This window comes from Glycine max, chromosome 4 (assembly GCF_000004515.6).
Source record: "Glycine max cultivar Williams 82 chromosome 4, Glycine_max_v4.0, whole genome shotgun sequence".
In the NCBI taxonomy this organism is placed as follows: Eukaryota; Viridiplantae; Streptophyta; class Magnoliopsida; order Fabales; family Fabaceae; genus Glycine; species Glycine max.
In genome coordinates, this window is record NC_016091.4 from 40,659,832 (window position 1) to 40,678,029 (window position 18,198).

The following is an 18,198-nucleotide window of genomic DNA, read 5'->3' on the forward strand; positions in this document are numbered from 1 at the left end:
ATTTGTTAGATCTCAAATTTCATTTATTGTAAGTATAAAATATAATTTTAGAATAAATTTCCCCCAAATTTTGAATTTTAATTTTTCAGCGATAAATTTGTCAACAATTTACACATTCGGGAATTAAAATGACTATTTACCCTTTTTTATTGGTAATTCAAAAGGTGTGACTTATTCAACTTGAATTTATGGAACTTATATGATATACACTAAACAACACTTGGAAATAAATAAAAACCTTAATTGTGACTATATTTTAAACAGGATTATAAGGTTATTTTTTAAGGAAGAAGATATATCTTTGCATAAAAAAATTGCCTAAAAAACAAGAAAAAAAGCAAATAATTTTAATAAATTTATGTTTATTATCATTTAGAATGTAAATGTACTCATTTATTTCAAGTAAACTAAAATGATAGTTAAAAAATTATAAAATTTAAAGATGAATTTAACTTTTATATATATATATATATATATATATATATATATATATATATATATATTGTTTTATTAAAAAAAGTGGTTTTTTTTATAGATATTTAGTTTTAATATTTGTGCATATAGTATATAATTTGTTTCAAAATTTAAAATAATATAAAATACTCAAAGAAAAGTGTTCGATGATGTTAATTGAAATTTTATTAGAAATTTTTTAAATTTAATGTTTAATATTGTAGTATATTTCAGTTTTATGTTAATTTTTTGAACATTTTATATAATGATATTAGTATATTTGTTTTACTACTAAACATCTGAGATCTAATAAATTAGTCTAATAAAAACATACTAATATTTAGGTTCAACAAAAAATTACTAACATCAACATCCAATAGAAAATTACTGACATTTTGATATAATAGAAAATTAATGACATTTTAGTCCAAAGAAAACATACTCATGTTTTGGTCCAAAATAAAAATTACTGAGATTTTTGTCCAAAAAAATAACTGACATTTTCGTCCAACAAAAAATTATTGACATTTAGGTTCAATAATAACAACTTATTGACATTTTCGTTCAATCTATTCAGGATAGTCACGTTAACAATTAATTTTGTGACAAATTCATCCATTTGTTTCAAATAGACTATTTTATTAACGATAACGGATAAAAGTTAACAGCCGGATAAATTTGTCACACTTTTTACATTTTTGGAGACTAAATTTTATATTTTAATTTTTTAGGGACAAATTTGTTAGTGATTTACAAGGATCAAAATGAATATTTAATCTTATATTAATAAACTTTGTATACTTCATGTATTTAACCAAAAAAAAAATAGTTTAAATCACATTTGTTTGGTTTAACGAATCCTTTGATTTCTATACCTGCGCCATCTTTTCACTTTAGTCCTTATCCCTACGTTTGACTGTTTGAGAGTCTCTGTACAAGCAATTTTTCTTTTTTATTTAATCCCTGTTGTTAGTTATAATATAAATCCACCACAAAATAAATACATAAAGGCTCTGTTTGATGCACAACATCGTACTGAACAAAAGGAACAGTACAACCACATAAGATGCAGAGCAACTTTTTACTTTGTACCCTGTTTGTTGAATAGCTCACATTTTTTTTTTTTTTTTAAAAAAAAAGTTTACCAGAAAATGCACACAACCCTGCACAATAACTTTTTAATTTTTGTCACCGGCTTCATCATCATAGGCGGTGAACATCGCCTCCGAAACTACTGTTTCGTCACCATTGCCACTTTGACACCGGCGCCGACGACAAGATCTATACTGTCATCCTCAAATCCCACATTGTCGACGATCCTGACATCAACACCGAAGAGAACACACGTGTCTTCTTCCGATCCTTAACCAAGTTGGAGTTCATAAAGGCATGTCTATTTATATTTAAGTGGTGAGGATTTTATCATCTCTTTGAGGCTGAGGGTGCACAGTTTTCTGATTGGGAGAATATGAATTATCACTATCATTGCCAACAGTTTGCATGGATAAGAACTTTAGTCTAAAGTGGAAGTGCATATTATAGCAGAGTTTGTTGAAGAACAACTGTGTTTGTTGCCGGTGAATTGTAACATCTGCCCCCATTACATGAAACTATAAAAAAACACAAGCAAAAGACTATAATTTCTAGTTTCATGTAACCGCAAGAGTCGTTACATGAACTGGTTCTAATAACTGTATTAAGTGGAATGATCTCAATAGAGGTCTTTGTAATTAATGGAAAAGGGGTAATGTTTTTTTCTGACATGGCAACAATGGTATGTGGGCGATATAGAAACTGAAGATGCAATGACTCATGGAATTTGCTTTCAGACAATTATTTAAAAAATAGAGTACAAACATTTTTTTAATTTGGATTAGATGATAGTTAATCTTGGGTTGAATTAAGCCATGATCAACATTTACAAATTTGAAGATAGAAGATGCAATCAGATTGTCTTCTGATTCAGTGAGTAACAAAATTTGAAGTTTTTGTTCTGTTCCGTATTATTATTTTGTTTTGTCCCATAACTGTTTTACGAATCAAAATAGAACAACTATTTTTGTTTTTTCTCCTGTCTTTCAAATATTATCGAATCAAGGACACCCAGACTAAAATAAATACATAAAGACTCAATGAAATTGGAAGTCTACTTGAATGTAATGCAATAATACACAACACAGACGTAAAACCATCCTCATTCACATATATTCCCTGAATTATCGAAGTATAGGAAAGCAAGATCAATCTTTTTTTAGTCCCGATTGCTAGTTTCCTGACTAAATACATTTGCCACAAAATGGAGGCATAAGCCCTAAAACACGATTATGAATGAAATGCCTGAAAACGTTTGTCAAAAAATGGTGTTACTCATGCTCTAACAAGATCCGTCTTTATCTAGTCTCGTTGTTTTTCATTAAGTTCCCTTTTTTTTTTTCGGATCATCAAGTTCCTTCTTGTATTAAATATTCGATTATGAATGAAATGCCTTAAGCCTTTCTCTGTAAAAAAAAATAAGGCCTAAAACATACTTTTGGCCCATTTTTTTTTTGGCATAAATAATACATAAATCTTTCTCAAGGTAAGATTTATCTTAGGCATAATTATTGACCATGTCCTTAGGCCACAAAATTTATCTTTCAGAAATATTTATGAGAAAGATAAGGACTAAGATTAATGTATTTTTAGTCCATATACTTTCAATCATTGTGATCAAGGTCCCTGTACTTTCATGTTGATAAATTTCATCCTCAAACATTAAACATGCTGAATTCTTAGAAAATCATAAATCTCTCTCAGATAAATTTGGAGGTCTACCTGAATAGGACCAAAGCAGTAATACTCGTAATATGCGTAGTAAAACCATCCACATTATATTCTCTGAATTGTTGAAGTATTAGAAAGCAAGATCAGTACACATACTAGAAACTGCAGGTTTATATTCTGAACCACAATCACAAAAGGAAAGAAAGCAGATCATTTAATCAGACAGTTAAGCACCCTGATGCCATTGAAATTCAGTTTCGTTCTTATTCAGGGATCAGTTCTTTCTTCCTTCACTTAAGATAATATGGTAGCCATGCCTGCATCATCATCCAAGCAAACATTAGCAGGTGTGCCTAAATTGAGAAGAGAAGGGGCACAGGTGCTAATCAGGAAAATAAAAGTTAAGAGTGCAAGAGAAATACGTTGATTTGAAAGGAGCACTAGTAGCTCCAACAGGTGTGTTGAAGGCAACATCCTGAAATGGCCCAGCCATCTTTCCTCGGGGAAACCATCCAAGGTCTCCACCCTTCTTTCCTGAAGGACATTCTGAATACTCTTGAGCTATCTGTGAAGTCAGTGAAAAGTTATTGATAACAACAAATTGGAAAAAAATGTTTGTCTCTAGATTGATTTCAAATGAACCAGATTCTTATTTATCCTTTCAATGAACTGTCATTCATGATTCATCAAACTTGACTGACATTACAAACAACAGGTTGTTGGGGGCAGAAAAAAATTATGATATTTAACTCAAAATTAGATTCTCAGCCCTACTCTAATACAAAACAAATAAGGATTTTAAAAAAATAAATAAAAATCATTGTATGGCCACCAAAAGAAAAAGGGTCTTGCTAACCAGTAACCTAATCCCTTAGGGCACTGGTTAAGGAATTAAAAAGAGAAAGTTTTATTATAAATCATAAGAGAAGCATTTAAAATCATGGGGGAGCGCATTGTTACACATCCCAATAAAAAACTTTCTACTTGTCCTTCCTTAACCAGGCATTTGCCAAAGAAAAATACCTTTGCAAACTCAGCTGGTGGGACCTTATCTCCGTTGCAAAGCCAACCATCCTGCAGCTTCTTGTAGGCTTCATTGATCTTACCTTGTTTCTCACATAAGATATGCCTTGCTGAACGGAATAAAAAGCCAAAAAAATATGTCATTCTAAGACAAACTATGAAAAGAATTAATCATGGTTACAGATGGGGGAAATTTTCTACCTTTGACATAGGTGCAAGTACCAAGCCCATCTCCACCTTTCCCACCCTTTCCTTTTCCCTTAGAAGCATTCTCATCACTTCCACTTGCAGCCTGTTTCCCCTTTCCCTTCCCTCCTGACTCCTTTGGCTTCGAGTCTTTTCCCATGTTTATTAATGATTCCCACTGAATAAGCAAACATTTGTAGATTACAAATGTAAGCTAGAAAGAGTCAAATAACTAATGGATACTAACTATAGACAGATTAACACAAGGATACAAGCAAATAAAGTGCAGTAATGCTTATAACACTAGAAATTCCACCAGAATTACAGATTGTATCATATGCTTATTGGATTTTTCTTTGGAAGATCAAAATAAATAAAATATTACAAGAAAGTGGAGAAGTCTGAAAAGGGGATAAGAAAAGGGGATAAGAAATTCCAACTATAGCATCTGCAAAAGAACAGTAAATAAGCTCATTAAAACATGTGATCACTACTCTCAGCCAACCTCCCAATTAAAAGGAAAAAAAAAAAGAGAAGAAAATTCATCTGCTCCACCCATAAGTTCATAACAAAACCCAACAAAATGTCAAATAGACACAAAATTTTCTACCTCTTCTCACATACAGAAATCAAAATGAGATCACCAGACAAATCCATTGCTCCTAATGGGCTTAACAGAAATGAATCTAACTATATAAGGTTGGCACAGTGATTGGGGAAGGGTGAAGGGTGAAGGGAGAGGTTGCAGGTTCAAATCCAACTAATTAACATTTCTAACAAAACTAACAAACCCACATTTACCGATAAAACAAATAAAAAGAGCCTATACCTATCAAAGTCAAACTAATATATACACACATACACAAGCAAAAATGTTACAGCTAAAACTGTTACAGCTAAAACAAACAAAAATAAATATTAAAAAAAGCATACCAGAACATTATCACAACGGGCTAAGCCAACTAAGAAAAATCAAATCCATGAGAACAAAAGGTTCAGGTGCCTGAAACTATTAATACGTAATTTGTTTTAAAGAATTAAAAAGAAAAGCAATCCCAACCAAACCCCAAGTATAGGCCATGCGATTAAAGCAAGGACAATAAGGAAAATGGAAATTGAAAATTCATGTTGGGTTTCATAAAAGTGTTCCAGCACACAGCATAAGCACAAATCATGAGAACGTGGTGAATTGGAACAAACAAGTAAATCAATAAAATAAAAGTCGGAGGCATTTGAGCTCTAAGCAGAAGAAATCAACGCATACATACCAGAGTCGCAGACTGAGAATTTGTAAAGCGCGACGAGTCACCTCAGTGGAGAAAGAGAAATAAATAAAGAATCTTATTCCATTTCACTTTGGCAGTTTGGGCCCCCAACATTTTTTGTGGAACACCTAGTAGCATGAAAGGGTTAAAATATCTTTTACCTTTTGTTTAAATACCTATGGGTGATTCATATAATTCATTATGACTTATATGATTTGTTAGTTTTTTTAACTTAACAATCCGTATCCATATGACTCATAGGGATCAACAATTCGTATGAGTTTTTTTTTTCTTTAAATTAAAAAAAAATACATACGGATTACTGATTCGTATGAGTTATAGATTGTCAATCTATATATTTTAATTTTTTAAAAATTATTTTTTTAGAAATTTTTTATTCATTTAATTTATTTACAAAATTTGATGATTAAACAAATTTGATATTTAATTGAATGATGTATTTAGATGTTTATTATAATGATTAAAAATTAAATAAATATTATATTTAATTGAATGATGTATTTAGATATTTTTTATAGCAATTGATGATTAAATAAATTTGATATTTTTTTATAGCAATTGATGATTAAATAAATTTGATATTTTTTTACATATGTAAATACTTATTAAACCTATGATTTTTATTTATAATGCATATATGTAAACAAATTAATTATTAGATAAAAAATAATCATCACAAAATTTATTATGAAAATTTACATGTACATTAAATATAAATTAAAATTTTTAGTGTTATATATAACAACACTATTTATTTATAATATAATGTGTCTATTAGCTCAGTTGGTTTGAGTGTTCTATTAATAATGCGGGAGGCACAAATTTGATTCTTGCTTGGACTATTAATTTTAAATTAAATCGTAAATTATATTTTTGAAAAAAAAATCCTATGGGACACGTATACGTATTGGCAATCCGTAGGTCCATACGGATTGGCAATCTGTATCATGCTTACGAAAGGATAAAATTGGAATTGCACATCTTCTGTTGGGTGTACCAACAAAATGTTGGGTGTCCCTTGCAATTCCCTTTCACTTTTTTCATCTTCACGCTACATTGGGCCACTTATAGAGCTACTTTGGGTGTTGCTAGGCGCATCAGCTTATTGCTTGTGCACCCAAAAATTTTATTTAATTTTGTAAATGTCCTGTGCTTTCTTCTTCCTTTTTAAGTTGCTTTAACGTTTTTTTCATTTACGCTATGCTTTCTTCTTTGCTTTCTCTGTTTGGTGTTGGTTTTTCATTGTTGAGAGAGGTGTCGCTTCACTTGAGGTGAAAGTGTTATGGAGGTTCGTCGATTGTGATTGTTGCGGTGGTTGGTTCGGTTGCGACATCGGTTGGAGGTACATCGTAAAATTTTTGTGTTTCATAACATACAGATTAAATAATTCATAAGTTAAATTAAAACATACGAATTAAGTAATCCATATGACTTATACGGATTACATAATCCGTATAAACCATATGGATTACTTAATCTGTATGCTTTATACAAATTTTTAAATTTTTTTTAAACAAAAGGAATATTAAAATTTTAAATTTTTTTAAATTATAAATGTGTTAGTATTTATTGTTTTAAATAAAAATTATTTGTTTATATGTTTATTTGAAATATAATCTGTATGTAGATTGATAACTATTTGTAATTACTTTTTTTATATTTTTAAAATGGTACGACTTGTAAGATAATTTATAGTTGTAATTTATGGATAATTTATTTCAGTTTATGTGGTCTAATATTGATTGTTTTGAATAGTAATAATTTGATGAATTAGAATTAAGTTGAATAAAATAATTTATTTGACTATATATGCCGCGGTTATAATTTATGTATTATATGGTTATGAATTGTAAGTATAAAAAGTTGATGTTATTGGTTTTTAATATATAGGGTTATCAATTTTAATGTTTATAAAATGGTATGCAGTAAAAAATTACGTAGGGCTTTGTGTGATAATATATTTATGGTGCGGTTAGGTGTTGTTTGTTTGTGATGTTGAAAATTTTGAATGTGTTGTTAAGATGGACAAAGATCAATGGTTGTTTGAAAGTATAATGTCTGAAGAAGTTGATATGAATGATGAAAATGAAAACAAAGTTGGTGTGAATGAAGAAGAACATGTTGATTATTCTTATACGTTCAATATTTCTTAGGTAATAATGTGATTTATTGTTATTAAATTAATAAAATGAATGTCCCTTTGAAGACTAAAATTATGTGGCTTGCATTGTAGGTGTTTGCTACCTGAGATGATATTTTGCAGTGGGCTCGATCAATAGCTTATGAAATTGGATTTGTGGCGGTGATTATGAGGTCATACACAAACATTGGTATGAGACAAAGGACTTTATTTGTGTTAATTGATTGTGAAATGAGTGGTCAGTATAGGTCTAGGAAGAAAGATTTTGTTAGAAGAGATATTTGTAATAGGAAATGTGGGTGTCCCTTTAAGCTTCGGGGGAAATCAGTGGTTGGAGGGTAAGGTTGGATGGTGAAGTTAATGTGTGGGAGTCACAATCATGAATTGGCCAAGTCATTAGTTGGACATCCATACGCTGATCGATTGACTAAGGATGAGAAGACAATTATTGCTGATATGACAAAGTCAATGGTGAAACCAAGAAATATTCTGCTAACATTGAAGGAGCACAATGTCAATAGTTGTACAACAATCAAACAAATATACAATGCAAGAAGTGTATATCGTTCTTCCATAAGAGGCAGTGATACTGAAATGCAACATCTAATGTAGCTTCTTGAATGAGATCAGTATATTCATTGACATAGATTAAAGGATGAAGATGTTATATGTGATATCTTCTGGTGTCACCCTGATGCAGTGAAGTTATGCAATGCATGTAATTTGGTGTTTTTGATAGATAGTACTTACAAAACAAATAGGTACAGACTTCCGTTACTTGACTTTGTTGGTGTGACACCAACGAGGATGACATTCTCTGCTGGTCTTGCATATTTGGAGGGTGAACGTGTAAATAATGTGGTATGGGCTCTATAACGATTTCGAGGTCTTTTTCTAAGACGTGATGCCCTCCCTGGAGTTATTGTGACCGACAAAGACCCAACATTGATGAATGCAGTAAAAACTGTATTTCCTGACTGTACTAACTTGTTGTGCAGGTTTCACATTGACAAGAATGTCAAGGCAAAATGTAAATCTCTAATTGGTCAAAAAAAATGCATGAAAGTATGTCATGGACGCCTGAGGGAGTTTGGTTGATTGTCATTCCGAGCATCAGTTTGATGATTGCCGTAAGAAGTTTGAAATTGCTTGTTCACCATGGCCAATGTTTATTGACTATGTTAACAAAACATGGATAATTCCCCACAAGGAAAAATTTGTTAAAGCCTGGACAAATAAGGTGATGCACTTAGGAAACACAACAATAAACAAGTATGGAAATGTTCATGTTATTTTTATTAGGGTTGATGAATTCATAGATTTTAATTATTGTATTTGTTTGTTGGGATTTGTGTATTTGAAATGTAGGATTGAATATGCTCATTGGGCTTTAAAAAGACTATTACAGAATAACCTTGGAGACCTATGTAGTGTTTGGGATGCCATGAACAACATGATCAGGCTACAACACACTGAAATTAAGGCATCGTTTGAAATAAGTATACATGTGGTTGGACATGTTTTTAAAGTTACCTTATACAAGAGGCTACTTGACATGGTTTCAAGGTATGCTTTAAATTAGATTGTTGCTGAGTATGAGCGTGTAGATTATGTTGGCAAAAATCCTTCTCGTTGTGGATGTGTGATAAGAACTTATCACGGTCTTCCATGTGCATGTGAGCTATCCAAATTATGGAAGCAAAGCTTTCCAAGTTTATTTTGATGATGCCAAAGACTCAAGTCAAGAATCAAAAGTAAAACAAATTTCAAGAATCAAAGAGTCGTTCAATCAAGATTCAAGTAAAGAATCAAGAGAAGACTCAATTAAGATAAGTATTAAAAGAGTTTTTCAAAATATTGAATAGCACAATTTTGTTCAAGAGAATTTTTCAAAGAGAAAAATCTTTTACCAAAGAGTTTTACTCTGGTAATCGATTACCAGAAGGTAGTAATCGATTACCAGTAGCCAACAATCTTTTCAAACTGATTTACAAAGCAGTAATCGATTACCATGAGCATGTAATCGATTACCAATGTTTTAAAACGTTAGATTTCAAATTTCAAGAGTCACAACTTGGGATAAAACATTTTCAAATCATTTTAAACTTGTGTAATCGATTACACAATAATTGTAATTGATTACTAGTGTTTCTAAACGTTGGTTTTCAAATTTAAACATGAAGAATAACATCTGTTGATGTGTAATCAATTGCACTACAATGGTAATCGATTACCAATGACTTATTTTGAAAAATAAATTACCAAAAGTCACAATTCTTAAAGTGACTTGTTTCTAAAGATTTTTTCAAAAGTCACAACCTTTAAGTGAATAGTTTTCAAAAGAGTCACAACTTTTAAAGTGACTAGTTTTCAAAAGAGTCACAACTTTTAAAAAGTGACTAGTTTTAAAGAAATTGCCAAGAGTCACAAACTTTTAACTTGAGTCATCAAATGACTATAAATATGTGACCATGGCACGAATTTTAAAGAAGAGAACTTTCAGATTTCTTTCATTCATTCAAAGCATTCTTCTAAGAGTTTTTGTTCAAAACTTTCTTTATTCAAGAAAAGTTCATTGTCTAAAAACTTGTGTTATTCTTCTTCTTCATTTCTTCTTTCTCTTGCCAGAAGAATTCAAAGGAGTAACCGCCTGAGAATTCTTTTGATTCTTCCTTCTTCCTCTTGCCAAAAGATTCAAAGGACTAACCGCCTGAGAATTCTTTTGATTCTTCATCTTCCCTTTAAACAAAAGATTTCAAAGGACTAACCGTCTGAGATATCTTTTGTTTCCCCTTACAAAGATTCAAGGGACTAACCGCCTAAGAATTCTTTGTCTTAACACATTGGAGGGTACATCCTTTGTGGTACAAGTAGAGGGTACATCTACTTGGGTTGTAATACTGAGAACAAGAGAGGGTACATCTCTTGTGGATCAGTTCAAGTGGAGGGTACATCCACTTGGTTGTTCAAAGAGAACAAGGGAGGGTACATCCCTTGTGGATCTTTGCTTGTAAAGGATTTTACAAGGTTATACGATAATTGTAATTCATTTCATCTCTTTAATTCCTTTTATGTTCTTTTCCTCTAAGTGCTTATTGAGAAATTTATCCAAATCGTCATCTTGTAAATGCAGCCATAGTATGTCACATAATTGCAGAAATATATTATTTCATGTTTTGAACTCTATGCCAGAAGAGGATGACTTTTTTTTTTTAATATTTGAAGCACACAATACTTTAATGCTAATTAAAGTTATCCTTGCCTTTTATTAAATAAAATCATAGTATTAAGTATGGACTGAAAAAGGTTGTCTTTCCAAAGATTTAATGTTCTGATGCTTTCTGATAATTATTTTTCAGGTACACTGAAAGTAATTTAATTAAACTTGACATACGGATAAATGGTGACTGTGTGGAGCCATTGGCTACAATTGTGCACAATGATAAGGTAAGCTATTAATTCTCTATTTTTTTGGTCTATATATGGGTGGCAAATAAATATATGTGTGGCTATATGTAAATTTCCTGTCAATAGAACTTGATTGTGGATTCCTGAGATATATTATTGAATCATACTAGTTTGGGGAAACCATAATTAGTATTCATTTTATCTGCTTTTATTTTTTCTAAAGAAAAAAAGTCTGGTAAAGCATTCTTTAACTCAGATTGCAATTGTCTAAATGCAAGGGCTTAAACATTGGAAAAAAAAATCTGTGAAGTAATTTTTACTATCCAAGTATACCAAATTATACTTTTGTAGGCATTTGAACTGAAGAGGAATGACCCATAATTTAGTAATCAGAATAGTTGGACGAACTTGTAATTCTTATTTTATTCAATGAGAATAATAAAAGAGTTGGTATAATTGTATAAAAAAAGAAAACTAATTGTTTTAGTCATAGAAACATTTTATTCATAATACTTGGTCGAACCTGTAATTCTTATTTTATTCAATAAGAATAATAAAAGAGTTGGTTTAATTGTATAAAAAAAGAAAATTAATTGTTTTAGTCATAGAAACATTTTAATTAACCTAATTCTGTGTTATTAATGAAATACATATATGGAAAAAAATCCTTGCCCTCCACTTAATCTTCCCCATCTCACTGCTAAATCTTATTTAACACACTACCATCCTACTGTTTTGTCCCTTGCATTCACATCAAGTGCTTTTGCCACGTATTGCAGAACTTGGAAGTAAAGAAATATTACAAGATACTATTTTCAATATTTAAACCTTGAAAATCATAACTTCAGTTTTGATATAATTATCAAGTTCACATTAAAAAAAGATAATTATCAAGTTAGTTGTAAATAATTCAATGTCTATATAATAATTAATGAATCATATATGGATGACGATAACGTAACTGGTGTTTTACATGACCAAATACAGCAACTCAACATTTAACACACATTACTACAATTATGGTATTCTAAGTCGGTTCTACAGGATATTCTACGACGATTTTGAACCATCATAAAAAGCGACATCGTAATATTTATTACGACAGTTGTGCAACCGTCTTAGAATGTAGTGGTTACTAAGACGGTTATTCAATATCACCTCACATGAAGCCTATGTTATAGCTTCTTCAACATCTCTTATATGTTGTTGAGTCAAATGAATTCATGCCAATTTAAATATGATAATGGAATAATGGATGTTAACTTTACTATTTTCATTGACTATAGAGATATAAGATTATAGTATGAGTTGCATGGTTTTTTCTGTTGAGTATAGTCCATAGACATATTATGTAACTTATGCTCTGCAAACATAAAATCAATTTTGTTTAGAGAATAAAATCAATTTTGTGCATGTTCACTCAAACATCCAAACATAAAATTGGTTCATTCAATGGCACTAAATCCTATGTGGTTTGGTTAGTACTTAGTACTGACAAATTAAGTTAACAAGCAAGAGAAGTTGCCACCAACAGATTCAAGACTAAGACCTGATCAAAGGTGTTTGGAGAATGGATAGCATGAAATGGCCAATTTTGAAAAGTTACGGTTGGAACAAAGTCAGCGGCAGGTTGCTTCTGAAATTTCATTGGACCCTGTCCTATAATATAATGAAATGCATTATGCTATTGCTGGTTAATATGCTCTCATTCATTAATTTAACAAAAGACTCACCATAATTGTAGGCACGAAAGGTGCAAGAGAAGGGTTGGAAACCAAGGTGGTTTGCCAAGGAAAAAGATAGCAACTCTTACCGTTATGTTGGAGGGTACTGGGAGACCAGGGAAAAGGGGAACTGGGAATCTTATCCTGACATTTTTGGCCAAGTCTCAATACTGATTTTAACCCAACTTCATAAATTCTCAACACTTTTACCTACCTACTCCCCCTACTACAACACCCTTTTTGATCATAGCATATATTCATAACCATATTTATGATCATTACTTTTTTTAGCATTCAACAGATATGGTTGATTAATGCCTGTTATGTATAGGTTACGTACAGAAAACAGTGATTCTTACTTCTTCCTCAACAAGGTAACTTCCCATTTCCCAATTCCATCTGGCAACAACAACAATTTTTCTTGCTGTCAGATACTCATTTCAAAGTTGGGTCTATAGAATGGATGGAGTGGAGCTTTGTATGAAAGTCATAGTTGGTATACTAATCATAATCATATAAATATATCCACAATGTGGAGAAAAGGAGGCAAACTCATTAAATGAACATGCACCCTTTTTTTAATGTTTAATTTTGATGATCCATTGAACATGTTAAACTATTTATACACGTTTATTCCAACTTGGTGCAACAAGTTAGGCAATGCTTTTGGTTATGTCAAATGAAATTTGGTAAATGAATCCAGCATAAGATACAGGAAAATATGCTGCTGCATGCGCATGAGAAAACTCAATTGACCGGAATCTTGTTTGTATTTACCGTTTTTATTCCGTGGATAGATGGGGTAGTTGTGGAAACTCTTGTTGACAAGTGTTAAGAAACAAGAGAGAAAAAGTTATGGTCTTAATATAGCAGCTGCCAAAAGATTAAGTAGCTATGCCCGTGATCCTCTCGAGATTGTTGTAGATAAAGATCAAAACGTATAAATTAAGGAAACAAAATGGAATTTTCACATGATTGTGGTGTGAGGACAAATAACAAGTTAACAGTGGGGGCAACAAAGCTACCACTTGTCTAGTCTATCCACCTGATTTCTTGTTTAATAACCTCCTATCAAGTCTAGTCCAATCTGTTGATCCTCAAAAATAAACTCTTGTAAAGTAATATATATATATATATATATATATATCAAAGCCTGATGGGGAAGTAGGAATAGTGTCCATAAGGGCATATGTTAACTGAACTTATGGATCTGAACCATGTACAATAATTTTAATTTAAACAATATGTGTTTGAACAATATTTTCTGGAAGCACAGCAGTTTGATATTTTAGTTGAATGATACTGTAGCAGTAAGTCCCGTGGTTGAGAAAGGGCAGTAAGGCTAAGGTGTATTGTTCAAATAAAATATTGAGACATAATATACTGGTGGCTATAGGAGTAATGTTCAAACTATATTGTCTGTTAAAAAAAATTCTTTTTCATTTTTTCAGATCCAAGAAGTTCTGTAACATATATAGCGTTATGGAAATATTTCTATGGAACCAAATGAAGGCAAAGATATTAGAGAATGATATAATCATGTCTAGACTATTGCGATCTTTTTCCCATATCTCTTTTCGCTCAAATTCCTCCTCATCATCTTCTTCAAGAAACTCCAATCTATTAAATGATCAAGATAACCAGACCCAAGAGGTCACCCCAAAACACAATCTCTTCGATGAGGAAGTCCGATTCGAAGATATCAATCAAAACATGGATGACTAGAACATTCCAGAAATCCCTCAGGATCAACTATACGTTCCTGAAACAATAAAGAACAAACACAACTTTGATTACATAATCAAAACAGTAGAAAACAATATTCCTCTAGGACAAGATATAGGGGAAGAATTTCATTTACTTTCAAAAAATTCAATTTATGAACATAGCCGTAAGTATAAATATCTACACATCGATTGTGTACAAGTAGCCATCAAGCCCTTAATCGATATGGGCATAGATGCAGCAGTTTTAATGTGTCTAAGAGATATTAGGCATAATCAATTTGAAGACTCCCTAATTGGAACAGTTGAAACCAGCCTAGGACAAGGTCCAATATATATTTTAATTGTTATCCAAACAAAACAGTGAGTCTGATGGACAGAAACATTCTTGACTCTCTGTTCTTAAACATCCACTTTCATGGCCTTGACATGAAAGAAGGATCAATCCCAGCAGCCTTAATTTATAGGATCCAGTACAAGGTCATGAATACTTGTGCATCTAGAGTCCTGTTAAAACCTCAAAAAGGAGAAACAACTTTGTTTATCACTGATATGACAAAGGCTAACGTTTCTCTCCCGAGAAAAATAAAATGGGATGAAGTAACTCTTCCCAAAAGATGGGTTATGGATAAGGCCACACCGTTTGTTCCCCGACCCGCTCCAACCATAGAGCATATTAAGCAAGATAACTCCGGAAAGGTAGAAATAACCTTCAATAGGAGAAATTCTTTTTCATCAAGGATAGAAGCCTCTAGGTCTGAATATGAGTCAGCCAAAAGGTCTTTTTCGGTTAGAACCTGTTCAATTTCAGTAGGACTAACCAGATCTGAGTCACATAACCAGTTCCCTACTGTAAACCTCCAAGGATTAGACACTACTTCTAGCATACCTAGAACAACATACAACCAAGAACAAGAGGACAACCAAAAGTCGATCCAATCCCCAACATACTCTTCTATGGAACCTTATGATGTTATCTGACAACTTTAGCATTGATAAGGAAACCCTTAGGAAAGATTTTTATTCTCCGGAGAATGAGCCTCAAAGGAAATGGTTTTTCCAACATTACAAGGGTACAAACAGAAAACAAATCCAAGACAAGTTCTACGAATTTGTTGAAAGAGTCAAAATTAATGTCCTTTTCTTTGATTGGTTTCATGCTTATGCCATCAGAAAGGATATAGATTACCCTTGGAAACAAGACATCATAGGTGATCCAACAACAAATGTCATAACAAATTGGCAAGTCAAGGATGGTGAGTTAATCCAATCGGAATTACCTCCCGCAACACAATATCAACTACCAAACATCAAAGATAGTAACAATAAACCTGTCATGGCAATTCCATTCAGGACAAAAGATGTCAACGAGGAAGTAACCTCTAAAGACATTAAGAGCCTAATGGAATAGGCAAATTATACCAATAAATATTTACAAGCCTTAGGAGAAACCATAAAAACTAAGGTAGTTCCTAAACAAAAATCAATTGAGGAAGCTTTGCCAAGTATCCCCATTGAAAAACCTTTATTCAAACCTTTCAAAGTTAGTGAGAAGGCTAAACAAAAAATTAGGGAACTTAGAAAAACTAAATCCTTAATTGAAGGCGTAGGTGACAACCATAGTGAATTACTAAACAAGATTGGTAGTTTACTTAAGGTCATTCCAGATACTCCCCAAGCCTCGGAAAATACTTCCAAAATGGTAACAAGAAGTACCTCCAAATTAATTAATGTCATTAATGAAGATAGTGACCAAAACTCAGATAACACAACTGAGCTAGGATCAGTGTCAGAAAAGAATATAAATCCAATTAATTCCAAACACTGGAAAACATTCTCCAAATTATATTATCAACGTCCGACTGCCCCTGACCTTCTATTAGAAGAAAGAGGTGAAAACAATTTTAAAAGTTTTAGTGCAAACAACATCTATGAATGGAACATAGATGCACAAACGGAGTATAACATCACGAATACACTCCAACATATGACCATGGTAGCTACGGCTTACCAAACCTCCCATGAATGTTCAGAAGAGACCATTTTAGATATCTTAGTGGCAGGATTTTCTGGACAACTGAAAGGATGGTGGGATAATTATCTCACTAACGAAGAAAAATAAAAAATTTACAGCGCAGTTAAGACGGATCTCAATGGAAAAGTCATTACTAATGACGATGATAAAGAGATTCCTAACGCTGTTAACACATTAATTTTTACAATAGCCCAACATTTCATTGGAGACCCATCCTTGTGGAAAGATAGGTCTGCAGAATTATTATCAAATCTTAAGTGTAGAACCTTAGCGGATTTTAGGTGGTATAGAGATACTTTCCTAACTAGGGTTTACACAAGAGAAGATAGTCAACAACCTTTTTGGAAAGAAAAATTTCTAGCCGGTCTTCCCAGATCATTAGGAAACAAGGTTAGAGATAAAATCCGTAGTCAATCTGCCAATGGAGATATTCCATATGAAAGTTTAAGCTATGGTCAATTAATTTCTTATGTCCAAAAGGTAGCCTTAAAAATTTGTCAGGATGACAAAATTCAGAGGCAATTAGCCAAAGAAAAGGCTCAAACAAAGAAAGATTTAGGTTCTTTCTGCGAACAATTTGGTCTACCGGCCTGTCCAAAGCAAAAGAAAAAACAATCCTCTAGAAAAGAAACCCATGAGAATAAACCGGTCAATACAAAGAGATTTCCAAGGGGGGGATACTCACACAAACCATCAACCAGTAGAGAAATGGAAAATCCTAAATGAAAAATAAAATAAAAAATAACGTGCTACAATTGTGGAAAACAAGGTCACATCAGCAAATATTGTAGACTAAAAAAGAAGTTAAGAAACCTTAACCTAGAACCCGCAATTGAAGAGCAAATAAACAATTTGCTTATAGAAACCTCGGAGGAAGAAACAAAAACTTCATCCTCCGTGCTTTCCGATGAAAACCTAAACCTAATCCAACAAGATGACCAACTATCATCAACAGATGATGATGATGGGCAAATCATTACTCTAACGAGAGAACAAGATCTCTTGTTTGAAGCAATCAATTCCATACCTGACCCCCAGGAAAAGAAGGTTTTCCTGGAAAAACTCAAGAAAACATTAGAGGTAAAACCTAGACAAAAGGATTTTATCACAAACAACACATTTGATGTAAGTAACATACTCAAGAGATTAGAAAATTATTCAACCAAACCAACGACTATCCAAGATCTCCAAACAGAGATAAACAATCTAAAAAGAGAGGTAAAAGAACTTCGTCAACAACAAGAAATTCATCAGATCATTCTTTCTCAGCTTGAGGAAGATAGTGACTCTGAAAGAACCAACAACAGTAAGGAAAACCAACCAGAAAATTTAGAAGATGATATGTTTATGGGATTAATCAACAAGATTAAAATTAAAAATTTTTACATAAACATAAAAATAATTATTAATGATTTCGTTTTAGAAACAATGGCCCTATTTGACACAGGGGCTAATT

At 32.1% G+C, this 18,198-nt stretch overlaps 1 protein-coding gene across 5 annotated transcripts; it reads right to left on the bottom strand.

Moving 5' to 3' along the window:
* Positions 1 to 3,300: 3,300 nt before the first annotated feature.
* LOC100800792 (peptidyl-prolyl cis-trans isomerase NIMA-interacting 4-like) lies at positions 3,301 to 5,780 on the bottom strand. Of its 5 annotated transcripts, none has more exons than XM_041014533.1 (5): positions 5,694 to 5,780; positions 4,441 to 4,639; positions 4,240 to 4,349; positions 3,639 to 3,781; positions 3,301 to 3,533 (listed from the first exon to the last, which is right to left on the bottom strand). In XM_041014533.1, the coding sequence occupies exons 2-5, from the start codon at positions 4,583 to 4,585 to the stop codon at positions 3,491 to 3,493; spliced, it is 441 nt and encodes a 146-aa protein (XP_040870467.1). In that variant the 5' UTR covers positions 4,586 to 4,639; positions 5,694 to 5,780; the 3' UTR covers positions 3,301 to 3,490. The 5 variants fall into 5 exon arrangements, with proteins under 5 accessions (XP_040870467.1, NP_001239756.1, XP_040870468.1 ...); NM_001252827.2 differs by having other exon boundaries at positions 4,441 to 4,603; positions 5,694 to 5,744; XM_041014534.1 differs by lacking the exon at positions 5,694 to 5,780 and adding an exon at positions 5,626 to 5,685 and having other exon boundaries at positions 4,441 to 4,603.
* Between the last annotated feature and the right edge of the window lie 12,418 nt (positions 5,781 to 18,198).